Source organism: Xiphophorus couchianus, chromosome 9, assembly GCF_001444195.1.
Source record: "Xiphophorus couchianus chromosome 9, X_couchianus-1.0, whole genome shotgun sequence".
Taxonomy (NCBI): domain Eukaryota; kingdom Metazoa; phylum Chordata; class Actinopteri; order Cyprinodontiformes; family Poeciliidae; genus Xiphophorus; species Xiphophorus couchianus.
Window position 1 is genome coordinate 28,372,407 of NC_040236.1, and position 26,556 is coordinate 28,398,962.

The window sequence follows — 26,556 nt, forward strand, 5'->3', positions numbered from 1 at the left end:
ATACACCAATAGCTTCACAAGCTTGGTGAAAAAATGTAAAAACAACACGACTTTAATTTGCTCAGTCAGTGTAATTATGAGTAAAACAGTCAGTGTAAAATAAATAATAAAGAAGCTGAAGAGATAAAAACATGTAAAATAAACTGCAACAATCTTTCTTTCAAATGGTTCAGAAAGTGCAGTTAGGAACTCGAAATATAATGTAAAAAAATAAGTAATAAAACACAATATCGCTCAGAGCACAAAGCACAAAGCATAGAATTATAATGAATAGATCTGCCCTAAATCAGCAAGAGTATTTTTGAATACCTCCGCACAAGAAATTGCTCATTTTTAAATAACTGTTCTGTCTCGTCTCCAGGTACGACATCTGCATCCAGAAAAACAAGCCCTGTGAAACTCTAGGTAACATTCACTCACAGATGTGCGATCTGCACCCATTCATAATCCACAGTGACATAGAGGACAGGCTGTGCCTCTTGCAGGGTACACTGAGCACCACATCACCACAACATTAGCCCAACTCTGACCCATAAAGCATGCTAGGTTTGACTCATAAATTAAAGCTAATTATCAGTCTCATATGTGGTCTTCATGGCGGCAGAAATGATCTGTGATTGTAATTAACATGAAGATGTGTTGTGCATGTGGAGTGAGATTCATTGTATGGAGAATCTATGTGTCTGAATCCATGTTGATGTTTGTCAGGTCTGGCTCCGGTGGGAGGGATGTGTGAGCCAGAGAGGAGTTGCAGCATCAACGAGGACATCGGTCTGGGAACAGCCTTCACCATCGCCCATGAGATCGGTCACACGTAAGTCACTCGTTCATCTGAAAATGGTTTTTATTTTGTTCTGGGTGTATGTAACTTTCACAAAATATGTTTCTTCCATATTTATTAAAATATGGAACATGTTCCAGTCATGACATGTCACTATGTCATGACTGGAAGTTTTTTATTTTTACCTCAAAGTTATTATATATCTATTATTCTTATCTCGATTAGATAAAGTAAGTAAGTACTTTTTTCTTTTACTTGAGCAATGCTATTATTATTGCTACTCTCACTTGAGTAGATTGATTTTGTATTAAAGACGTAGACTTCAGAGACCGGAAAAATTTGATTTGTAGATTTCTGCAACATATGAGCTAATGTTGATGCAAGTTTGAGCATAATAACTCAACATTTTATACATGTCACTGTTTACATCCTTATTGTTTATTTTGTATTAATAAACATGGTTATTTTACTTCAAATTTTACATAAAGGTTTGTTTATGTATTTATATTAAAGTAAACTTTAACCTGCTAAATTCCTCTGGAGCTGGGTCTGATTGCAGTCTGCAAAAATCCCCTGCTCCTGGTCAAAAACAACCAATCAGAGCTAGGAGGAGGGTCTAAGCGCTGTCAATCACCCTCCTGTACGATGCTCAATGTCCAAAAGACGGAGAAACAACTCTCAATTCCATGAAAACATATGCCGTCAGCTAACATTAGCATTCATGGTAGGCTACGTTGTGGTTTTTTGTTTTTGTTCAGTCTGTCAGATTGGATCGAGAGTGTCTGCTAAAAAGAGTTTTCAAGTTGTGATGCACATTGTTAGTTTTCCATCACATGTAGTCCAAAAGGTTTTGGTTTTATCGGACCGGAACCTCTGCATGGCTTGTGGCAAACTGAGCAACACTTCTTCCAGTTTTTTTTCAAAATCAGATTTTTATTTCCCCTCTTCTGTAATGGTTAGCTTGTGGATTTTCATTTTTCTCATCGGAGGCTGAACAGCGCTCCATGTCTTCTTTAAAATTTGGGGTTTTGTTTTTTAATCTAAAAAAGGCTTTAAACTTTCCCACTTTCAGCAATAATGTAGACTGAGTCTACGTTCACACAGCAGGTCTTGATGCTTAATTCTGTTTTTTTCTTTTTGTTTTTTTGTGGAAATCTGATTTTTCTACATGGTTGATGATACAATTTGTTAAATACAACCACAATAAATCTTCTGGGTTTATGACCCCAAAGCGATCCTCATCTGCAGAAGAAAAACATAAAAACGTAGATATCGCACAGCAGCGCATTCTTCACTGAAGTAACAAGGACGTCTATGGATGGATTTTAAAAGTGAACTTTTATGCTTCCTTGAACAGGTTAGTGTTTGTAATGTGCAAAGGGAATGAATAGTTTGCAGGCCAATGCTTAGTCTGTCCAACAGAAGATGTTCCCCACAAGATTCTTTAATATTCTGTTTTGTTCACTTTTGGTGCAACGTCAAAGTTGCAGAGTTTAATATTTGAAACTAATGTTCTTGGAGTTCCTCTTGGTTATCCACAGAGGCCGTTTTTCTCCCCGTTGCTGCTGCAGGAATTATTAGCTGTCTGCTTGGCCTCAAAGTGTTGTCCCTGTGTGATCATGGGCTTTAGATTTGGAATGAACCATGACGGGATGGGGAACGCCTGCGGGCCACGCAGCCAGGAGACCGCCAAGCTGATGGCTGACCACATCACCATGAAGACAAACCCGTTCATCTGGTCGGCCTGCAGCCGGGATTATATCACCAGCTTCCTGGAGTGAGTGAGCCCATCAGATATCTCCTTCCTAGAAATAAATAGCTAATTACTGGAGTGCAGGAAAAAATGTAAGAACTTGTTTGATGGTTTATATATTCTAACTGCTCCTGCTTTTAATAAAATGTCACATCAGAATAAAAACATCAAAAGTGCAGGGTTTATGTTTGTTCTTTGTTTTACGATTAGTATTTCTATTTTTCTCCTCTGTTTGATGTGCTTCAGCTCAGGTTTGGGCTCCTGTCTGAACAACATGCCGCCAAAGCAGGAGTTTGTTTACCCCACCACCGCCCCCGGTCAGGCCTATGACGCAGACGAGCAGTGCCGTTTCCAGTACGGCATCCGATCCCGGCAGTGTAAATATGCGGTGAGCACACAAATATTACCTATTTTTATTCATTTCTAAGTTTTATTTAATCATTGATTATGATTATTGAAATCATCATCAATAATTTATTCATTGATTAATCGTTAACTGGAATATTGACCCTTTGCAACTACGTCACTTAATCATTTGAGGCACCATGATGGAAAAGTAGATTTTTCCAGTTTATTTATGGTTACTTGTTCGAGTCGAGCTAAATTGTCTGTGAACGTAACACACCTGGTTGGGGCTCATAGACGGTATTTATAAAAGTTGGAAACAGCTAGCTTAGAAACCGACTCATACCTCCTGTCCGCTCCAAATTCGCGGTTACACTGAGGGCTTATGGTCATTATGATTAACAGCTGCTATCCATCGGCGCCGGAACCTCATTATAAGGTTTAATGAGGTTCTTCATTAAACCTTATAAAATAAAATGACAAGTTTGATTTTTATCCTTGTCTTTTTGTGCAGCTAACCACGCAACACCCTAAGACCACTTTTACTGCCAAGTCATCTAAATAGAAGTGACATCAGGCTGCATATGACTGCTTTTAGCCTACCCCCGACGGACTTTTAACAAGCGCATTGGTTGCTTTGTTGTGTTTCACATGTAGTTAGAATTTTTTTCCGCTGCTCACTGAAGGAGTGTTATGTTGTTTATTTTCTTTTTTGTAAAAGGAATTGATTTTTTTTGTATCTGCGTTTTCTTATGTTTTTGTAATATTGTTTGAAAAGGCTTAAGTGGTTAAATTAAAAATCTACAAAATGTTCCAATTTTTTTAATCCGATTGTTAGAATATTCTAAAATAATTTAGTTGCAGCTGTAGTTTACTCACATCTTTTAAGTCAGTAGACAGCTGGTCTGACTTTGGACTTCATAAAACACAGCAGATCACTATTCCAGCTGCAGTTAACGCCTTCTAAATCTCCCCTAAACGTCCTTCCTCATAATACTCTCCAGGCTTCTGTTATCCCAGTAATTTGTTTATCCTTTTTATACCAGAGTTTTGGATAAACCAGTCCTCTTCAGAAATGACTTTTTTTTTGTGACTTACCTTACTTGTTGAGGATGTCAATGACCTTCCACTGGACAAATCAGCAGTCCGGCCCCTGGTTGTGTTGGCCATTATATTGGTCTTAAAGGGGAATTATTATGCAAAATTCACATTTTTAAAATTGTTATATTTTGGTTTCTACTGCTCCTAAAAACAATCCAATTACTTAAAAACTTCACCCAGCTTTTTTTTTTGGAAATAACTTAATGTTATTTTGGTGTCTGGAAAATAAAACATTTTATTGTTGAGTCACACTGCACCTAGCAACCCAAGCTGTATTGGGATGTACAATGGCTGCTGGAAAAGATGAAGCGTTTTGTTGTTGACTTACCACCCTTGCTGCATTCTTGTTGGTTGATCAGGAGGCTCCACTTCTCCTTTTCAAAGATGTGCAGTTGTATAATTACTCATCTGTTTGCAGCCATTTTGATGGGTGTAATGGGCGTGGCCAGCAGCCGCTTATTTGGGCTTAAAGTGACAAGATGCCCTAAAACTGACCAGACTAAAGTCTCATTATCTAAGAAGGATTTTGTGGAAAAACATAGACAACTCCTAACATGTGCAAGTAAGCATAGTTGGTCAACTGTGAATTATTTTACTAATTTCTGGAGCAGAACTTTTGGTTTCAATAGTTTTATAGTTGAAAAATTTCCATCCATCCATCCATTTTCTGTTCACCCTTGTCCCTAATGGGGTCGGGAGGGTTGCTGGTGCCCATCTCCAGCTACGTTCCGGGCGAGAGGCGGGGTACACCCTGGACAGGTCGCCAGTCTGTCGCAGAGTTGAAAAATTTACTTTATAAATTTACTATATATCAATCTGTGTGCATTAAAATTATGTAAGTGTGTATGGGTTTCAGTTTTCTTTTATTTACCTTCTAAAATAAACTACTTTTCTGATGACATTTTGATTTATTGATATGTTCTTGCATAAACTTGTGCATCATTTTTGCACAAACTCTTGTTTTTATGTCATCTTCTCTTTAGCTGTTTATTAAAATGAACTTAGAAAAAGAGATTCAGCTCAGCTTCTCCGCCTTGATTCTCACTCTTGATTCATTTGAAGACTCTCATCTTTAAATCTGTAATACATAACACATCTTGCAATACTTTCACGGGACAGCGTTCTTTTTATTGCATAGTCAGGATTTTACGAGGCCGCCTTCAGAGCGAACGGACATCTGGAACAGCGCGCGGCTTTATAGACCCATTATTATAGATACTATGTAGTCAGCGTATGTACACAATAAAACATTACCCTAAAGTGTTGACGGCTCTGGAGGGAAAAGAGGTGAAGGTGAATGACAGTTTCTGCCTGTTGATCATAAATAAGACCAATAATATTTCTCATATTCTCTTTTTTGTGTCCGTCGGCTTCTCCGATGGTTTTATTTTTCTCTCTCTGACTCATACAGGAAGTCTGCAGCGAACTTTGGTGCATGAGTAAGAGCAACCGCTGCATCACCAGCAGTATACCTGCAGCAGAGGGAACCATCTGTCAGACAAATACCATAGAGAAAGGGGTGAGCTCTGAAAATAATCACACAGTATTTAAATATTTAATTTGTTTTTCTATTTAACCTCAAGATAAAAAAACGTAGAGATTAAAAATCTAATTTACAAGGATGTCCGTTAATGTTTATCTAAAGTTTCACTTGGACTGGTTGTTGCAAGAATAAAAAAAATATGTTTCTGGTCTAAAGTTTCCATTTATTCATTCATTCATTAAGGTCAGTTGTTGTGGTAAATTGAACAAATTGGAAGGAATAATGAAAAGCCAGATCAAGGCCTGTCAATATAACAAATTTTACTGAACAATAAATTATTCCAAAAGGTAGAACAAATGATAATATTGTTGTTTTAAGACCATTTTCAAGTAATGTAATGGTAATGGCTTAATAATGCAAGAATACTTGATGAGTGTTTGTAAACACACAACTGTGTATTTATATATTAGAATTTTTTTTAACCTGTGCGTGTATGTGTGTGTGTGTGCTGCAGTGGTGCTTCAAACGGGTGTGTGTTGCATATGGGACTCGTCCAGAGGGGGTGGATGGAGGCTGGGGTCTGTGGTCCGCCTGGGGGGAGTGCAGCAGGACCTGTGGAGGTGGAGTCTCCTCCTCCGTCAGACACTGCGACAGCCCCAGGTACTGCCTACAATGATCCACACTGTGGAAAAACAAAAAACATTGCAGTTATTCTGAAATAAGTGACAGAAACTCAAAACAAGCTAATCAAAGACTTGATTGTAAAGTTTTTGAGACTACAAAGAAACTGAAATTTGAAGTGATGGACTAATTGTGGAGGATAGGATATGAGAAAGTTGCAGGGAAATGTGATGTGATAGGAGGGAATAAAATAAACCAGAAGGACGCTGGGAACCAGAAGGACGCTGGAAATAAGGAAGCAGAAAGCAAGCAAAAAAAAAAAAAACGAGATTAAAAAACACAAAATCTAATATTTAAAGCTTAGAGGAATGAAAGACTGACTGACAAAAGCAAACATATATCTGTCCATCCATCTCTTTAGCCATCCATCCATCTATTTATCCATCTGTCCGTCCATCCATACATCCATCCGCTAATGTTCAGAGCATTTGAACAAACATCTGATTCAGCTCGGCTGACTCTTTTTGATTTTTGGTTCCTCGACTCCAAACTGCCCAGAAAACGAAGCTCCTCTCTTTACCTCTTTTGTTTTGACCCAGATGTTTTCTCTGAAAAGCTGATTTCAGTTGCTTGTTTTCTCAAATCTGGTTCATGATCCACATCTCATGATCATGGGATCATGGGTGAGTTAAAAGGCAGACAAGCCAGTAGATTGAGAGCTTTGTTGTCCATCTTGTGGCCTCTGTAAAAGCAGTCATTAGACCAGAGATAATTAAACCTCTTTTCCACAGAGACCATCTGTTCTGACGCCTTACATCAGACCCTCACTCTGACTGATGTTTGTCTACCTTTTACACTATATTTGTATATATTTTTCCTCTCAGTCGTTCCATGAAGAGGGCAGTTATTTAAATTAAAGTTCTTCTCACTCTGTATCAATCGTTGTCAGCAGATAGCTCATCTTGAAATTATTAAAGAGGGGAATGGTCTGACCCAAATCTGGGGCCAACAATTTTCTCCTGTTTCATTTCAGACTATTATTTTCCACATTTGCTTTGGTTTTACTCTCCCGAAAAGTGATGTAAATATTGAGAAAGCTGCCAGCTGCACACCAAACAGATGTATTTTTAAAATGTAGAAAAGTTGTCTTGTTGTGAAATCGATGTAGCTAAAATAAAGTCCAATCAGTGCAGCTAAAGATAAGGATGGAGCCATGAAACAACTGAGCTTTGACGTCAGTATGTGTGCTGATGTAATGGAGGACTGATGTAGTCGATATGTGACAGATTGATCCTGCTGTTTTTGACTGCAGGCCAACCATCGGAGGAAAATACTGTCTGGGAGAAAGAAAACGTTTCAGGTCCTGCAATATTGATGTGAGTTTTACTCAATCTTTGCTATCAATTCGTCTGCACTCATTCAACTATACTATGAATATTGTTAGTGATTTTTGGCTTGCATGTAGTGTGTGAATGCAGAGTAAAACACAGAGAAAATCTAAATGTACGAAGAAGAATTTGTGCATTTGTGTCCAATGCAGGAGTGTCCTGCAGGCTCCAGGGACTTCAGAGAAATCCAGTGCTCCGACTTTGACAGCACTCCTTTCAGGGGAAAATTTTACACCTGGAAACCGTACAGAGGAGGTGAGCATGTTTTTTTTAATTTAGTATTTGCTGAAGCGTAGTGTTAGTATTGATATGTCCATCGTTTTAGCTGCTATTGTCCTCTGCCTCGCTGCTTTTGTTAACTTTTCCACATGTTCTCATGTTACAATTACAAACTTCAATGTTTTTGTTACCAACTCAAAATTGTGCATGATTGTGAAATGCGGTGGTGGGCACACTTCCACAAATACGTTAATATACAGCAGAGCAAATTTTTTGCTTAGCTCTTTAACAGCTTTGCTAACTTTGAATACATTTAGCACATTTATGGTGCGTTCACAGCATCAGGAGCATCTGGTTTACATTCAAAGTCTATGTGGATGCGTGTCGGGGCGCTTTTCGTGTGTCTAGCGCTGCACGACTGAAGCGATTTGAGCATTCAGTGAGTCATCGCCGCTTGATGCAAAGCATCAACTAATCAGAGAGACTCCGCTATGTGACGTAGTGGCCTGTAGCTGGTGTCCTGCCAGGAGATGCAGGCACCAATGCAGGTGACGGAAACCAGCAGCTCGTCCCAACACGCGTCTGGAGCGATTTTGCGTTTGATGCACGTCTAAAGCTGAAGCTGACTTCAAAGTGCACACACATCCAACTCAAAGCGTTGGACACATATTTGACCCACGAAACCCGTTTGGTTTGAACGCAGCATTAGCTTGCCTTAAATTAATTTTCTGAATAAATTCTGAAGTGCTAATTTACTTTGCTGTTTTGTAAACTTTCCGTTGGATGAAATTTGACATCTGTTGGTTGTCGACTTAACAATTCTTTAAGTAGTTAGTTATTCTCATGCTCTTATTTTGAAGGGGGTGAAGACTGTTAATGCGAGGGTTTTGTTTCCTCTCCTCATTTTTTCCACCAGCTGACCAAACTGCTGGAGCTACCCTGGGGTTGCTAGGTAACGGGGCTGGACTCTGCTGGGGTTGCTCGGTAACAGCTCAGTCCCCATAAATTGTGACTTTTTGAAACTGTTTGTTTTCCAGAAACCAAAAAACATTAAATTAATGCCAGAAAACAACTGGGTGTTTTTTTTTTTCTTAGTGCTTCTGCTGCTTTTACAAGCAGTTGAGACCCAAATGGAAGTAAAAAAACATTCAAAATGTTAATTTTGGATAATAAGTCCACTTTCAGAAGTAACCAAACTGCAAACTTTTACACATTAAACACATTAAATGAGGTGCAGAGAAGCTGCAAGGTTCTTCTTTATGCTGATCCGTCTTACTTGATCTGAAAGTAAAAGATGTCAGTAATTGTAGCAACATCGTTTTCTAAGCACATTTTACAAAGCCAGAATGTTCAGCTATTAAATAAAATGGCTTTGTGTCTAAATTGATTTTCTTCTTAAGTCAAATTAGTAGAACTGAGTGAAAGTCGTCCCAGATGGGACTGATTCTCTTTCTGCCAGCAGTTGTAATTCATTACTCGTAGTTTGGTATGATGGTTTATATTTTATGAAGATCACAGACCTTGGAGACATTACGACTTCCTGCTTAGCGTCGCCGGTCCTGAAGTAGAAATTGGATTTAGCTCAGTACATATTGAATTGGATTCATTCAATCTAAGCCTTTTGAGATGTTGTAAATTCTGAGCTTTGTAAATAAACTGAATTGAAGCTGCTTATGTGTGTTGAAGCTGCAGACTGTCCCTCTTGTCTGGTGTGCAGATGCTGGCTGCACCCGAAGTTCTCTGCAGGAATTTCTCGTTTCTGCTAAACGCCGAACGCCGAAAACTGGACGCGAAAGATAAATAGTTTGACTGCTTTAATTTTGAACATAATGGCTTGCAGAGATAGTCGGTGAAACAATTCCAACACCAGGCAACAAGTGGTCTTTTCATCAAGTCAGCTGATTTTCCAAGAAAAATCCCTTGCAGGTGCTAAAATGGGAAAAGTGCCAATTTCTCTTTTCCTTGTTAAAGTCAAACAGCAGCTCTCCATCTCTTCCGTGGTCAGACTTCCAGTTGTGCTTTTCCTCCTTTTACGTGGATAACTCTTGTCTTTTTTGCCTTCCTCATTTCCCCATTCTTTCCATCTCTAAATTTATTTAGTTTAGCTTCATGTGATTTCTTCTTATTTCTATCTTGACGTGGAAAACAGAAACAGGCCGTCTCTGTCAGTTCAGACAGCCAAGGACAGCTCATTTATTAAAGGAAAAACCTTTCACTTATTTTCTTTTCTTGAAACAAGCTGTTCTATGTCAATGTTTTTAGTCCAGCAGCCTTCACGTTCAACCTTCACAATGCACACCTGAAAGCTTCCATTACCCTGCCAAAACTCGGCACCATGGGAGTTGTAGTTTCCCGTAGTCTGAACAATTTATTGTCTGTGAGTTTGACCGGTACATTCTCGCTTTCTCTTGCTAGCACAAGCTGTGACTGCCAGCACAAACAAACACGGGATGATGTCAGCAGTCGCTCTAATAAGAAACTGTTGATCTGTTTCACACATGAATGAAGATTTGTTGAAACGCATATTTTGTTAAATTTATTGGCCACTTCCCTTTACCACTCCAGACTGCTAAATACTGACCCTCTGGGTAAAGATGACATTTATCCCAAAGAAGTGGCAGGAAACTACTAGCTAACTGCTGAATTGTAGCATTCAGAGGCGCAGTGGACCCGCCGTGTTAGCTATTCATGAGCGACTGTGGTCCATAAATTTCTAGAATCCGAAAATACTTAAGACCCCATCTTAATACACTTGTACCTGGCTTTTTTCATAGTTGAAATGCCAAATATACTTTAAAGGGGATGCATAATGCAGAATTTACACCTTTACACTTATATTTGGGTCTCTACTGCTTCTAAAAACAACCCAAGCTCTTAATGAACAACACCACCCAGATAGTTTTTGGCAATAAGTTCATGTTTTTTGGTCTCTGGAAAATGATCTGTTTCAAAAACAACTGGAATCTAACGTTACCAATTAGCAAGCATGACTCATCACCTATCAACCCCAGCAAAGCCCAGCCTGTTACCTAGCAACCTCAGCAGAGCTCTGCCCGTCACCTAGCAACCCAGGCTGGTTTAAAGAACCCCATCTTATTTCTGTTTTTAGATTTCAGAATGAAGAAAAACAGTTTTCAGAAAAGAAGATGGATATATTTTCTTCTGTGGGATGTTGACATTTATGGAAAACAAAAAAGTACATAATTTCCAACTTTTAAAAAAATCGGAAACAATATTAGTATTTTTAATGTCATTTTGTCATGGAAACTCAATGTATTACATAAAAAAGCTTATACCACCATTTGATATTAGATTTATATTTAAAACATGAGTTGATTTTTTAGCATTTTAAGCCAGAGTTGCATTGAAACCTTGTGTAAGGTCCAAAGAGCCAATTAAGCCACATGTTTCTTTAGAGTGGAAATAAAATAAACATCTAGAGAAACTTTAGGAGTAGCTAAAGATTAGGGAGCTCATCACAAAAGAGAAATCATCTAAATATCATAGGAATCATGCAGAAAGCTTTACAGCAGTTGAGAATCTATTGAGAAGGGTAGAAATAATTTTTAACATCCTGTTTTCAATCAGTTTTAGTTTTATTTTCCTTCAAAATTGGTGATGTCTGTTTCATTTCCACTCAAAATTTCCTAAAACAGCAAACAAATCCTCTCCTAAGCGTGTCTTCTCTGTCTTTTATGTGCATTAACGCTTTGTGTGCTGGTTCTGTTGCGTTGTGTGGGTCCAGGTGGGGTGAAGTCCTGCTCTCTCAACTGCCTCGCCGAAGGATACAACTTCTACACGGAGCGAGCTCCCGCCGTGGTGGACGGCACTCCATGTCGAGACGACTCTCTGGATGTTTGTGTAAACGGAGAGTGTAAGGTCAGTAAAAAGGATTTTGTTTAAACAAATCCTTGCGAGCATTTGGTTTGAGTCCAATAAAAGTTACTAAAACGTGAGTAAGCAGGTTTAAGTCGAATCAACAGGAGATTGTCTTGATCTTAGTCACTTTGAAGCCTGAACAGCTTTGGCCATCTGGTTTACACGTTGGCTGATGTTGCTCGTTAGAATCAGCTGCTCGGATGATAAAACTAGGCGTAACCTTGGCAGAAGACTCAGATTCACATTAATGATCTTGATCCCAGCTGTTAATAAAAACAAAATGATGCCAGTGTGCTTTGATGAAACGGAGACTACCTGGTGCTCCGAATGGTCCAGCTGACACAACAAAACTTTATTGAATAATTGCTCATGCTTTTCCTAGAAATCTCACAATAAAACAGTTCGTACTTCAGCCCTTTTAAGTGTGTAAATACGAACCACCTCAAACATTACTAACATCCTAATCTCTGTCTTCCAACCTTTTTAACCTCACCTTAGCTCCTCTTTTTAATATGACTCAGAGGTTTGTTAGATTATGAAGCAGAGGTGGTCTGAAATCCAAAGAGACGGTTGTGTTTATCAAAAGTCCTCCTTTTTTCTCTTGCGCTCTGCTCTGCTCTGCTCTGCAGGAACTCGGTGACCTTCCAGCTCAGTTGTTAGTCTGTGTGCTGCAGGCTGGCTTTCATTCCCTGCACTCCCATTTTCTGCCCTTTTCTACTTTCTGACTTCCTTCTACTTTTTTTTCTTGCAGTTTTTCTTTCTGCAATCCAGGCTCTCCTCTTTTTCTATTTTAGCCAGCTTACTCGTGGTTTATGTCCACCTGTCTCTTGCTTTAACATCTGTTGCTAGATAATCAGAGGTTTTAGAAAAGTAGCAGTGTATCTGAAAATAAGATCTAGTTTATTCAATGTGGATGTTCTGGTTAATGGAAGTTAATGGAGCAAATGTTTGCAGTAAGAGAGCAGGAGCATTTCTGTCTGAGGTTTGCTGTTTTCCATTAGTTTCTCTTCATTAGTTTAGATACAAGAATAGTATGAAATTTGATTTAACTCAGATTTGATGCAAAGATGTTTCCAGGTTTCAATAACTGTGTATAAATAAACCAAAGTCACAATAACAAATTTTGCCTGGTTGATGAATTGTTCCAGTAATATTGCGATAAACAATAATATTATTTGGAAACTATTTTCAAGTATTACAATGGCAATGACATTATAATGCAAGTAGACCCTCTCAAAAATCAATAAACTAGAACTGGAAGCCATTTTGAATATCTAAAATATATTTTAAAAAACGAAACAACAAATAAAATGAATACTGAAGTCGCTTTTTGTCATCCAGTCTTTGTGTAAAATCAGTTTTTCTAGTCATACAGTAACATTAAGCTATAACATGATTAATTTTGTGTTAATTCAAGTGAATGAAGCAAAAAGTATTTACATTTTATATATAATTTTGTTCACTAAAATGTTATTATAAATAGTCGACTAAAACAAAATAAAATTTTAGACAAAAGACTAAAACTGAATTTGCTGTCAAAATTAACTCTGCCTAAGTAACCCTGGCATCAACCAGCCGCCGCATGCAGAAACAGAAATCGGAGCAGTAGTCGTTCATTTTCTATAGTTTAGTTTCAGTTTTGTTCCCTGTTTAAGAGTTTGAGTGAAACCACCTGCTTCGCTCATCATGAAATTTATTTATGTCGACAGCTTTGAGTTCAGCGACCAAAGAGCGTTGTGTCTGCTCAGGATCAGACAAAAAAACACGCAGCACACATCTGGGTTTTCTATCTGATATTTCTATGTTTTGAAAAAGCGGTCTGGAAGACATTAGGAGGTAATTCGTCAGCTCGGCCTCTGACACCTCTCAGCTCACCGACTGTGCCCTCTTCCGCCCGTGACCCCGGTTGACCTCTGCAGCTCACTTGTTCCTGTCTTTTTATCGCAGCACGTGGGCTGTGATCGTGTGCTCGGGTCAGACGTGCGTGAAGATCGCTGTCGGATCTGCGGTGGCGATGGGAGCAGCTGCATCTCCGTGGAGGGAGTCTTCAACGACTCGCTGCCTGAAGGAGGTAGAAATCAAAATGCTTCACCTGTTATTCTTCTGCTTTCATCATCCAAATCTAGTCAATTCAGGCAAAGTTTAATTCCAACTTTGGAGCAACAGGAAGCTTTCACCATTTGAAGGTATGCAACACAATCTGTAGTCGAGAAAATATGCATATCTGGCTATTGCTATCTTGGAAAGATGGATTTTGGGCAAATTAGAGGATGAAAACATACTTTCATGATCATGTATTTACACAAGCACTGGCTTAACTTTGCTGAACACTGCAAGGATTTCAGAGTAAATGATTTTGTTGCCATTATCGTTATCAATTATTTCAACTTTTTTCCCATCAGAAATGTCTGTCCAGTCCTGTAACATTTCAGTGAAAAGAGTCCAAAGTTTGGCATCCCATAAATGTGAATCATGAATCAGAATATTCAAAGTGGATTGTTTGCATTCAAACAACACTGAAACACTTTTCAATCTCATTAAAAGTGTTTCAGAAGTGGTTGTGCCTGCATAAACTCTAAACAGATTTTCACTAAGAGCAACTGTTTGTCCAAACAACTTCCTGAATTTGTAAAGGATCATTATGTAAGAACTAAAAGCTGGAATCAACGTCACCATAACACACATGTAACAGGGTTTTATTTCAACAATATTATAGATGTGAAGTTTGTCCAAATTTGTTTATTTGTTCTTTGAATTTATTTTGTTTAGTCAATAAGTTGTTTCTCCATACTTTAGTTGGTGTTTTAAGTTCTGTTCTGCCGCTCTTGCTAGTTGGTGGTTACCATAGCAACCAGTAACTGACAGCTCCTCCCCCTTTTTCTGTTGCCGTCGATAACTGTGGGGCAGAAGATGCTGGTCTGATATTAACCACCAACCTGATTTGTTTTGTTTGGGGTTTTTTTTGTTGTTGGAATAAATACAGTGAACCTGAACATGTCTGTCGTGACGTCAACCTACTGGTCCTGAGTCGAACTCAGAAAGGCCACACACAGATGCTACGTTCAAAAACACCGCGGCATGTAAATCCGACCACTGCGGCTTGCGGTCCGGCTGCTATCAAATGTATTTTAGGTGACCGTCTGCCCACAACACCAACTCCAGAGTCGCTCATGTTTATATTGGCTAATTAAGCCTCTCCTGGTTGCCTACATGTCCCAGAATCCCTTGTGGTTCTGGATTGGAGTTCAGTGAGTTCTGTCACATGTTTTCTATTGATATTGATCAGGTGTCTATGGCGATATACATTATTATTGATTTATTGTCTATCCATGTCTGGAAGCCTCCAGAAACTGAAGCAAGGTTGGAAAGAGGAGTGGATAAAATTCTTCCACAACAAAAAAAACAAACTACAAAATTCTACAACATCCATCTATGCTTTTTAATAAAATCGATTTATAATGCTGTATCTGTCAAAAGCAGCACAATAAAGTGAGTTTAAATTAAATGAAGCTTTACTTTTCAAAGTGAAGCAGACAAGGTCACAATGACAGCACAGCGCTTTTTCATCTCAAACTCAAACTCCAGGCGCAGGACTGGAGGCTTATTCTGGTACCGGTCAGGATTTATGACTGGGAGAATCACTCAGTCATGTCTACAGCAAGCTTTTGATTTCTCCCAACTCCAAAAAAGCCTCCAGCCAACACTTCTCCTCTGCTGTCTGCTTCAGTGATTTAAAGTCTCCCTCTGGAGTTTTTGACCTGCAGTGGAGTTTTGGGGCAACTTTTATATGTGTGGCTTTCCGTTTTGTTTGTCTCACACATGACATGCAAGCACACAATTCACATACATTACAGTAAACCACTTCTATTTTGTTGGTTTTGTTGTTTGCCAATAGACTCTGCAATGTGCAGATTATAAAGCTGTGAGGCAGTAAATATAAGTGTAAGCACAAAAAAACAAAAGCATGCGAGGCATATAGGCGAAACTTAGTATAAAACTATGCATTGCATTGCAAGAATATCCCAGAAACCTCTTTACTCTATTATTAACATACCAAGTGATAACAATATCCCTATAAGGAGAGTTTTATGACCACAGAATGAAGCCAAACCACTGTGTCTGCACTGTAAAGCTAAGAAAAATGACATGAATGTGTACTGGAGTTCAGCCTGTTCTAGAAAAGTCAGATTTCCCAATGCTCCTGTGGTTTTTATTTAAATTTTATTTGTGCTCCAATTTCAGAATAGATGCATTTACACTGCAAAAACACTTAATTTTACCAAATATTTTTGTTCTCATCTGTAGTGCAAATATTTTGGTATGCTTGAAATTAGACAAAACTAACTAAAAAGAGAGTTTTAGCAAGATTTAGGAGCTTGTTTTCGGTGAATAATTTCTTACTATTGGTTAGTACTAGTACTGATTCCGTTAACAGATTATTTAAATTGTAACAAAGCATTTCCCTATGTTATAAGTGAATTAATCTGCCAGTGCAACTAGCACTTTTTCATCAATATTAAGGAATTATTCACTTAAGTTCTTATATTTTGCTGAAAAGTCACTTGTAAGTTAGTTTTGTCTTATTTCAAGTGTATTGAGTTATTTACGCTAGAAACTAGACATAAATACAAAACTTGGTAAAGTGTAATGCAGTGAAGTTTGTGTTTGTAATGTGAGGAAAATAATAAAAAAGTTACATTTGTTTGAATACTTTATTGTATTGTATATTTTCTGTTTCACCTGTGGTCAGTCCTTAATATTGATTTTAAAAATTACACAATTAAAATTACACATCCTCCTACATGGTCGCCTGAGGTTTGAGCCGCTTTCTGACTGTACTTTATCCTTTTCATTTGAGTCGCTTTTTAAGATTGTAAGTTAAAGTTTCTGAATGTTTTTAGTTTCTTTGGAAGCCTGTTTAGTGTAGCTCCTCTGATGTAGCAACACTGCAAAAACAAAATCTTACCAAGTATTTTTTTTTGTCTAGTTTCTAGTTCAAATGTCTTATTGCACTTGAATTAAGACAAAACATACGTACACATCACATTTCAGTACGACATAGGAGTTTGTTTCAAGTTAATAATCCCTTAATATTAATTTAAAAGTTCTGGTTTTATTGGCACATTATTTCATTAACAGATTTATTCCATAAGTGAAATAATGTCCCAGTGCAGTGCACTTTTTCATCAATATTAAGGGATTGTTGACTGAAAACAAGCTCTTATATTCAGTTAGTTGTCAGTTAGTTTTGTTTTATTTCAATTGTACTGAGATATTTACATTAAAAACTAGACATAAAAACTTGGTAAAATTTAACATTTCTGCATGGTAATGCAGTGAAGTTTGCGTTTTTACTTTGAGATAATATAAAAAGGTTCAATTTGTTTGAATTCTTTTGACATTCTGTTTCACCTGTGCTTTGTTCTTAACATTGATTTTAAAAAGTACAACCTCCAGTTGCAGATTATTTAATTTATAGCAAAGCATTTTATCCATGTTATAGGTGAAATAATCTGCCAAGGGAACTAGTACTTTTTCAATTTTTGACTAAAAATAAGATCTTTCATCTTTCTGAAAGTTACTTGTAAGTTAGTTTTGTTTTACTTCAGATGTTTTGAGATATTTTTACTAGAAACTAGACAAAATATTTGGTAAGATTTTATGTTTTCGCAGTGCATGTCAATTCCCAATTTGTCAAAAATCTGTCAAATAGGTGATGAGGTGTTACTAAATTTTCGCAAAATGTTCTGAAAAACAAAACAAACATCTGAAACCAAAGTCTTTTGTCTCTCAAAGCTACACAATAAAAAAAAGGATCGCTGGAAGGAATTAGATTCCAGTTGAGCTTTTTCATTCTGTCATCCTCCAGTGAGTTGGAGTTATTTATGGTGCTTCAGCACCTGGTCTTCTGGCTGGACGGCAGAGCGAAGCTCAGAAAGTCAGAGTGAGGCGAGATGGAGGTGAGATGAGCAGAAACTTTTATAAAAAAAAAAAAACATGGACGAGAGACAGACAGATGGAGTGAATGGAGGGAAAATGGGAGAAGCCAGGTTCTGGCAGAGATGTTGTTTCTGAGCAGAGACTGGAGGATGTCTGCCCAGGAATGCAGCTGGAAACTGAAGCCCCTGCTTAGCATGTAGATGTCCCACAGAGTTAAACACCACACTGGTCCACAGTGAATAAAACTCCTTCATTTCACTTTCTCCTTTTTTTCTGGGTTTTTTTTTTTTTTTGGTGTTTTCTGCTTCCAGATTATGAAGAAGTGGTGAGAATTCCTAAAGGATCAGTGTTCATCCACATTCAAGAGCTCAACATTTCCCTCAACTACCTTGGTAAGTTGAAGATGGTTTAAACAAACACTTGTCAAAACAGTTTCATTCAGATTTAAAACTAATACTAGTTTTAACTGGAGAGGTACATATACTGGTTTTAAAGCCACTGCTCATACGTTTACAGTTTGCTTCAGTCTATCAAATTGAAAAGTGTATTTTTAAAACCTAAAGAGTAGATGTCTCTTCTCTGTGTTCCAGTCCTGAAGAGCAAAAATGACCAGTATTTTATCAATGGGAAGCTTAACATTGACACGCCTCGAAGGTTCAGCGTTGCCGGGACGATTTTCCACTACAGGCGGCCCACCGACGGTGCAGAAATGCTAGAAGCTCTGGGCCCGACAAACATGACCCTCGTTGTCATGGTAGGACTGGGATAGAAGAAATATAAAGTGTTCAAAAGATGCACAGTTAGAATTTGATAAAGTGACATTAGTGAGTCTATTCCTGTTTTGGATTTGTGTGTTTAGGTGCTGGTGAGGGAGGACAACCAGGGGATCCACTATCGTTTCAACCCGCCTGTCAGCAGGGATCCCATGAGCGGCTTCGCCTGGCAGTACACGTCCTGGTCCCGCTGCTCAGCTTTGTGTGCAGGAGGTAGGAAAGCAAGAAAAAATGCAAATACATGTTTAAATTTGTTTTATCGGCTACACAGTCACTGGCTGATCAACTCATAACCTGGACATAAATAAAGAAATGAAATGTAACTATGAAAACATAAATTTTTCACTTTTTTATTGACATCTACACACATGCGGGTTGCTTTGAGGTCATAAACCGTTCACACAGACGTGACATTGCGGTCGCATTTGATTAATAGGAAAATAATCAGATTTCAGCAAAAAATTGAATGTGTACAAAAATTGACCACCAAGCGCAGTTAACAATAGTCACTCTACTGTTGCGAAGTGGGAAACTTTACTATATTCAGCAACTTTCAGACAAAAGAATTCGGTATTGCACAGAATCAGAATCAGCAGGCCAGGCTTTTTAAAGAGAATAGGAATCAATGAACTCCTAGTTGCCTTCTCTGGACAAATTAGCCATAGATTTTATTTTGTTATACGAGTAAATGGGAAGCTATTTTCACATAAAATTAAAGTACACTGAAAAAACACAAAAATACCATGTATTTTGGACCAGTTTCTAGGGTAAATATCTTAGTACACTTGAAATAAAACAAAAATAACTTTCAAGTAACTCTTCAGCAGGATATGGGAGCCTGTTTTAAGTCAATACTTCTTGAATATTGATGAAAAGTACCAGTTCCACTGGCAGAAATGTCTTGTTAGTGAAAAAATCTGCATGTGAAATCAGGACTTTTACCTTTATTCTATTTATTTATAAAATTATTAACTGTAACCAAGCTTTTATAGCTTGCTGAAAAGTTACTTGTAAGTTAGTTTTGTCTTATTTCAAGTGTGCTAAGATATTTGCACTAGAAACTAGACAGATACTTGCTAAGAGTTGGTGATTTTGCAGTGCAATGAAGTGAAGTTTGAGTGATATAGTGTGTTTGTCTTTTGGCATTGTTTTGTACTTTTTCTGTCTCACCTGTGGTCAGGTGTACAGATCCAGCAGGTCGTGTGTAAGAGGCAGTCGGATCTTTCTGTCGTCTACAATCACTTCTGTGACAAGAAGAACAAACCTAAAGAGAAGAGAAGAACCTGCAACACTGAGCCGTGCTCCCCAAAGTGAGTCCTGATCACTTTGTCTCTGCATGAGAGGGAATTAAAAACTTTTCTTGCATTTCCTTCTTAATGCGGCAGCAGCGTGTGAGGATATTAAAAACAAACAGCAGGTTTATTTCCGCTTCCAGCTGGTGGACGGGAGAGTGGTCGGAGTGCAGCCGCAGCTGCAACGGCGGCCTGCGCACTCGGGAGGTGTTATGTAAAAGGAGGATCTCTGCGGTGGAGGAGAAAGTCCTGGACGACTCGGCCTGCAGCTCCACCCGCCCCTCGTTCACAGAGCCCTGCAGCAACCACAGCTGCCCTCCAGAGTGGCTGGCCTTGGACTGGTCCGAGGTACAAACACGTTTTTGCAGTCTTGCATGCTTTATTTTGACTTTTGCAGCTATTTTAGACAAGAGTTGCTGTTTTGAATCATCCCAAAAACACACAGTTGTTTGCAAAAATAAAACAAGAGTACATTATTGGCCAGGACAAATAACCTCAAAGTTTACATTTGCACATGAAAATGTCTGCTGTGTCTCAGTGCACCTGTCATTCAGGAGGCATCATTTTCTGCTGTGGGAATGACTGTGATGTAGAAGATGACATTTTGGGTTTCTATCGGGTCTAGAAGATCTAAAACATCTCATAGTTTTAAGATGTTTAGGAAAAACAAGATGAACAGAATAAACAGCCAAACCTTTGACATCTAGCATAGCGCTGCCTATGCCGTATGCTAGCAGCAACAGTTGTTGCCATGCCTACATTTGCTCTTCTTATGATTAAAAGCTGCAGGGATAAAATTATAATTACACATCAGTAGAAAACCCTTTAAAGAACACATGCACAAGATATTTCAGTTATATTTGTTTATTATAGTATTTTACTGACTTTCTCTTGTATAACTTTGAGACAGACAGTTACCTGCAGCGGTACAGGCAGGAAGTATAGAGGTCTGGTCATGTTACGGTTCACACTCGCTACATGAAACTGACACTGCATATAATAGACAACGTATTATTCTATTTTAAAACTTTAATAACTTGCCAAAAGCAAAAACAACACTTTTAGAGCTTCCAGGAGTTAAAAAAATGTCTGCCAACTATTTTGTTGCTGGTGGTATTAAATGGGTTAATGGTTTTCTATACACCAGTCAAAAAGAAAAGGGGTGCGTGCCGTGGTGGCGTAGCGGTTAGCGCGACCCGTATTTGGAGGCCTTAAGTCCTCGACGCGGCCGTCGCGGGTTCGACTCCCGGACCCGACAACATTTGCCGCATGTCTTCCCCCCTCTCCTTCCCTGTTTCCTGTCAGCCCACTATCATATATGGGACACTAGAGCCCACAAAAATACCCCCTGGAGGGGTAAAAAAAAACAAAAAAAAAACGGAAGAAAAAAAGGCGGATATCAGTACGTCACTGATTCAAGCTTTTTAACCACGTATTGGTATTTATTCATATTATTGGTTTTTGGTATTTTCTGCCAGTTTTATAATGCTCTTATTATCTTTACCAATTTTTATTTATTTTCTGTTTTATAATTTATCTACCTGCGATGTTTTGAAGCACTTTGGTCAGCTGAGGTTGTTGTTATTATGATATGTAAATAAACTTTGGTCATTCCACAACAAGTACTTTTACTTTCAATGCATTATTTTTAAAATCAAACACTTACTTTTACTCACTAAAGATGTTAGTATGATACTTTTACTAGACCACATTTTGTCTGTCTGTTTGTACTTTTACTTAAGTACAGTTTTGAGTACCGTACTTTCTCCATTAATATGTCAGTTTTTACAAAAACTCTGCAGGCTGTTGGCTTTGCTTCATTTACAGCTGCTGCCCCCTGCTGGAATGACGAAGTTTTATAATTTTTTGCATGCTTATGAACACAGTGACCTATCCGCTCTGACCGTCGGTTTAAAGATAGTTTTCCCTCCTCCTGTCTGCAGTGCACACCCAGTTGTGGTCCTGGCTACCGACACCGCGTGGTGTTGTGTAAGAGCGGGGAGAGCGGCGACACATTGCCAGACTCAAAGTGTCCCAAAAATGGCCGCCCGACCTCCAGGGTGCGCTGTAACCTGCAGCGCTGCCCTCCTCCTGTCTGGGTGACAGGCCCGTGGGGAGAGGTGAGACTCTGAACACATCCTTCACCATTTTTACCTGATCAAAACATTCAGTTCATTATTAAAGAAAGTACACCCTCTTTTACCAGGTTCTAAATTTATGTAAATTCAACCTGGAGTTTACAAAAACAAACAGATCCCTGGGTAAACTGTTAAGCGTGTGGAAAATTAAGTTTAAATTGCTTTTGCTGACTGAGGCTCACAAGCTGAAGCTGGTGTCTTAAGGTTCCACTGCAACATTTTGATCATTTTAAGGTCTGAACTTGGACTAGGCCAGCGGTCTGCAACCTGTACAACCTGAGGAGCCGTTTTTACTCTCATGCCAGGCAATTAAAACTCATTTACAGCCATAAATGTCACATGACTTTTTGAGAAAAGACAACTTGTAAGTTTAGATAAGTATCTACTAATTGTCAGTTGCCATTTTTAAATATACATATATATATATATTTTTTTTTTAGGATTTAAAATTAAGCTAAACATAAAATTTAGCAAAAAGAGGAAGGATCTTTTTTTCTGTGGGACAGAAAAAGTGCATAGATTCCAAACTAATGACAAGAAAAACAGATATAAAAACATTATTTTTAATTATTTTTTTTTTTGTTTAAATTCAATGCAAATATTGTAGGAATAAACTTACAACTGTTAAAAACATGAGAATAGCAACATCTAAATTCTTGTGTTTTTCAGCCAAAATGTTGTAATATATCAGGATTATTTTATTGACAAATTATCCCATATGTGACTGTATAATGCCTATCCATATAAAATAGTTCATTGTCTGAGAAAAAACGTTTAGAAATACACTTTTTCAGTCTCTTTTTATTCAGTAACAACTTCCAAACTGAAGAGTGGTTGCAGTGATATAGCAGAGCTTTATTGTGGTGTGTGCAGTGTTTGGAAAACAAAATTCCCTTTTGAGTTTCCAGCCAGGCAGTCACTGGATCAGGGCTGCCTAATCTGAAATTAAATTTTGTCACTTCAGTCAGTTTCTTGTTGGCTCTCCAGTCCTGATAAATAAAACCTTGAACATAAAGAGGGTGTACTTTCTTTCTACGGCATTGTTTTACTTGATGAATTCATGAAGTCCTCACAACTACTAAATAAACTGAATCTCTACTTTATCTCGTGGAGTAATTTGATCTAGGTAGTTGAAGTAGCCATGTTTGATATATCATTGCTTCATTAGTGACACTTTGACATTTAAGTAAATAATTGTGGGGCATTGAGAGAAGAAAATTAACTTTCTAGGAACTATCAGAAATAGCAGGAAGCTGCATCTTGCAGCTTTTAAAGAGCGTAATTAAAAAATAGGAAGTGTTTATATGCAAGCTTCCTAACTCTTTGTTACCTGTTGGATTAAGTCTAACTGTCAGCCGTAAGTCTTCCTGTTAGTACTGTTAGTTTTATCTTTTAAATTAAGCTTCTGGGAAACCAAGTTGAGATGTGGCAGGATTATCTTTCTGTGAAACGTGTTTTCGTGGTTCAGTGCTCTGCCAGATGTGGTCTGGGTCAGGAGATGCGCTCGGTGCAGTGCCTGGCCCACACTGGCCAGCCATCCAACGAGTGTCTGGAGCATCAGCGGCCCGCCGCCATGCAGCAGTGCAAGAGCAAATGTGACGCCAGTCTGCCCGTCAACTCAGAGAACCCAGAAGGTCAGAGGTCAAATTTCAGTGCTGGTAATATTCTCTAATTAGCATACAACAAAATTTGTTTTTCTGTGACTTTTAGTAGTCTGGATAAAGATAATATATCCCGAGATGAGTAGATAAATTGCTAATATCAGATTGTCCAACACATTTGTGAAGCTGTGGTTCTCCTTCTTTGTCTCTGCAGAGTGTAAAGATGTGAGCACTGTGGCGTACTGCCCCCTGGTGCTCAGGTTCAAGTTCTGCAACCGGCCATATTTCAGACAGATGTGCTGTAAGACCTGCCAGGGACACTGACGCTGCTGCGGTCGCGGGGTCAAACAGTAAGACTGAACCTTTTCCACTGAGCCTCGCTGCAGCAGCCTTCACCGTTTCTCCGTCGGTTCAAGCTTGGGGTCCACTGTCGATGCTGACAAACAGGTTCCTGAAATTAGTCAGAGGGGTGCTTTGTTTTCCTCTCCTCACTGATAATCCAGATTTGAAATCTCTGGACCAAACATCGTTCCGCTGGAGGAGAGGGTCCAGCGCTGAAACCTGGAGAGGAAGGAGGGAGGGAGGCAGCAGCTGATCCTCTCTTTGCCTCTCTAAACTTTGACTTTGTCTTAATATTTTGGTGCTATACGTTTTATTTTGGCTACGGGACTGGTTTCAGTAATCTTAAACTCCACTTCTTATTACTTGAGTGGCTTAAATGTTTAGCCTGTTATACGTTTTTAAAACATCCACTTTGAAAGGAAATGATTTTCACGGTATCTGTGCCCACAACACTGCAAAAACACAAAATCTTACCAATTAATTTTGGTCTAGTTTCTAGTGCAAATATCTTAGTACACTTGAAATAACACAAAACTGACCTACAAGTAACTTTTCAACAAGATATATAAGCTTGTTTCAAACCAATAATTCATTAATATTGATGGGATTTTTTAAAAGTACTTCTTCCATTGCCACTGATAAGATATTTTTATAAATGAAATAATCTGTCTATGGAATAGGTACAATTTCATAAATATGTATAAATTATTGACTTAAAGCTTCTATACTTCTAAGTTAGTTTTCTTATTTTAGATGCACTAAGATATTTGCACTAGAAACTAGACCAAACTACTTAGATTTTGTGTTTTTGCAGTGAAAAAGATTGGCTCCTTTAATTTTAAAACATATTTCTATGTTAGCTTTTACTTGACTTATTGTTTTTATGTCCTTGTTTTGTTGCATATCAGTATAACCATTGAGTCCTCGCAGATATTCGGTTGTAAGAGCAGATTTGGATTTGCACAAAGCGTCTGCAGTCGGAGGACTTGTGTGTTTTGTGTTTCTTGTCCCATCATTTGACTTGATGTCTTTAGTTGTGGAAAACGCTGCGGTCTTGCCATTTGGGTAGTTTCTCCGACAGTTTATCACCTCTGTACAGTTAAATCGCAACACGCAGCAGAGCGTCACTGAAAATTGTTTTCATACAACAGGCTGTCAGATTGTCAGACTTTGGCACAAAGTCTCAGACATTATCAGATTTCACTCCATGCTGCCTGGTTGTAAAATTTTTGTTTTATTTTATTTTTCCCACATGTGTAAAGGTGCAAATACTGAGTGGAAACACAGAGCACAGTGAGCCACAGCTCTGCCAACAGGAAGAGGCCAACAGAGGAGAGAGGCAGCCTCACATTTCTGTCTAATCTGAGCAATTAAATGCGTCATTTATCAGCCTTTTTTTAGGCACGACCTTTCTGACAGTTTCCTTCACAAAACTGCAGATACTGTGTCTAAAACTTTAAACCAACCCTGATTCCATTATAACTTACTTCTGGAGCTCTTATTTCTTTTTAAAGTGGGGATATTTTGGACGATTATCTCATCTTATAACACATTTTCTTTCCTGTGAAAGACAAAAAAAAAATAGAAATGTCCAAACCCAAGAGCACATTTCATCTTTGTGATTCTGAATATTATTTTCTACCTTCTTCACAAAATCTTTTCAGAGATTAAGAAATCACAGCATTTTGTCAGAAACGCTGACACCGTTTTTTGTGGGGGGGTTTCTGGGGAAATTGACACTGAGTTTATTTTTAACGTGACCCTGAAGTGTCCCACTTTTGGTACGACCTCGTCTGATGCAGAGCGGATTCATAAACCGCGTTTCTCCGACTCGTAGAGAGAGATGGAAGAAATGTTGCCTCACGGTGCTTTCAGGGCTCAGTCATCGCGCCTCGTGGCCTCGCTGTGACGCTCACTCTGCTCTCCGAGCTGCCGGGGCTTAGTCAACACTTAGAGCAGCTACTTGTTGCAACACTCAAACGTTTCTCTGTGAAGAAAGGAAGTGACTGTCTGTCTTTGTGAGGGTTGGCTGCACTTGTTCCCGTTATTTCTGGTGGTGCTTCAGTTTTGAATGGTGCTATTTGTTGACTGCCGTTTGTTCCTCATGTATCATGTAAGCAGTTGTTAAAATCTTTTATTTAAAAATCAACTTGAGCCTTTCTTTTTTTTTTTATATTACAGATCTGCAAAGTAGAACGTATAGTGATGAAGTGTATAAGTGCAGCTGTTTATAAAGGTTCATCCACTAGAGGTCCTCTTTGATTCGTGTCTTCATTTATTTGTGTGATCTCTCAGATTTAGCGATGATTAATGTTTAAAATCACAACATTAATTAATCAGATGCCCTGTTTCCTGAATGTAGTCATGTGATCCAGCATGACACACACTTTTCATGCTTACACAGTGTCTTACAAAATTATTTTTATCCCCTGGAATTTTGGATTTTACATTTTTACAACCAATATAATCTGAAAAGTGTGGCATGCTTCTGTATTATATGTAAAATTTCCTTTCCAGCTGAAACTCTTCACCAGTTTCTGTAGCTGAGGACTCACTGTTGGAGCTTAAGGAAGCAATCCACAGTAAAACACTTAAGTTGCTTGTTCTGGAATGACTTTAAAGAAAATAACACCACATTTTAAAATGTCTCAATTATGTCTTTAAATGTGATTAATGGCAGACATGTGTTGGTCCTCTGGTAAATATGTATAAAACATAAGCAATGATCAAATCTAATTTAATTTAATCAAATTACTTTTATTTTAAAACTTGTTGGCATGTTTTATTTTTTTTTAGAAAAATGCTGTTAATCCTAAATAAAGGAAAAGAAAATGACACTTTAATAGCATCCTGCTATTAATGCTTTTTACAGCCCATTTTGACTGCATATAAACGGCTTT

General features: G+C 38.3%; 1 protein-coding gene across 4 annotated transcripts in view; it reads left to right on the plus strand.

Moving 5' to 3' along the window:
- adamts10 (ADAM metallopeptidase with thrombospondin type 1 motif, 10) overlaps positions 1-25,910 on the plus strand; it is a 57,358-nt gene extending 31,448 nt beyond the window's left edge. For 3 of the 4 annotated variants that reach the window (XM_028028588.1, XM_028028589.1, XM_028028590.1), the window contains 18 exons: positions 362-405; positions 709-814; positions 2,412-2,558; positions 2,781-2,922; positions 5,392-5,499; positions 5,978-6,123; positions 7,397-7,460; positions 7,625-7,727; positions 11,437-11,570; positions 13,518-13,641; positions 17,822-17,902; positions 18,101-18,264; positions 18,370-18,496; positions 19,464-19,593; positions 19,701-19,923; positions 21,519-21,695; positions 23,182-23,347; positions 23,529-25,910. In XM_028028588.1, the coding sequence (XP_027884389.1) occupies positions 362-405; positions 709-814; positions 2,412-2,558; positions 2,781-2,922; positions 5,392-5,499; positions 5,978-6,123; positions 7,397-7,460; positions 7,625-7,727; positions 11,437-11,570; positions 13,518-13,641; positions 17,822-17,902; positions 18,101-18,264; positions 18,370-18,496; positions 19,464-19,593; positions 19,701-19,923; positions 21,519-21,695; positions 23,182-23,347; positions 23,529-23,638 (2,296 nt within the window). In that variant the 3' untranslated portion in view covers positions 23,639-25,910. The remainder of the gene's footprint in view (positions 1-361; positions 406-708; positions 815-2,411; positions 2,559-2,780; positions 2,923-5,391; positions 5,500-5,977; positions 6,124-7,396; positions 7,461-7,624; positions 7,728-11,436; positions 11,571-13,517; positions 13,642-17,821; positions 17,903-18,100; positions 18,265-18,369; positions 18,497-19,463; positions 19,594-19,700; positions 19,924-21,518; positions 21,696-23,181; positions 23,348-23,528) is intronic. The other variant, XM_028028591.1, reaches the window with a different exon arrangement.
- The last annotated feature ends 646 nt before the right edge of the window (positions 25,911-26,556 follow it).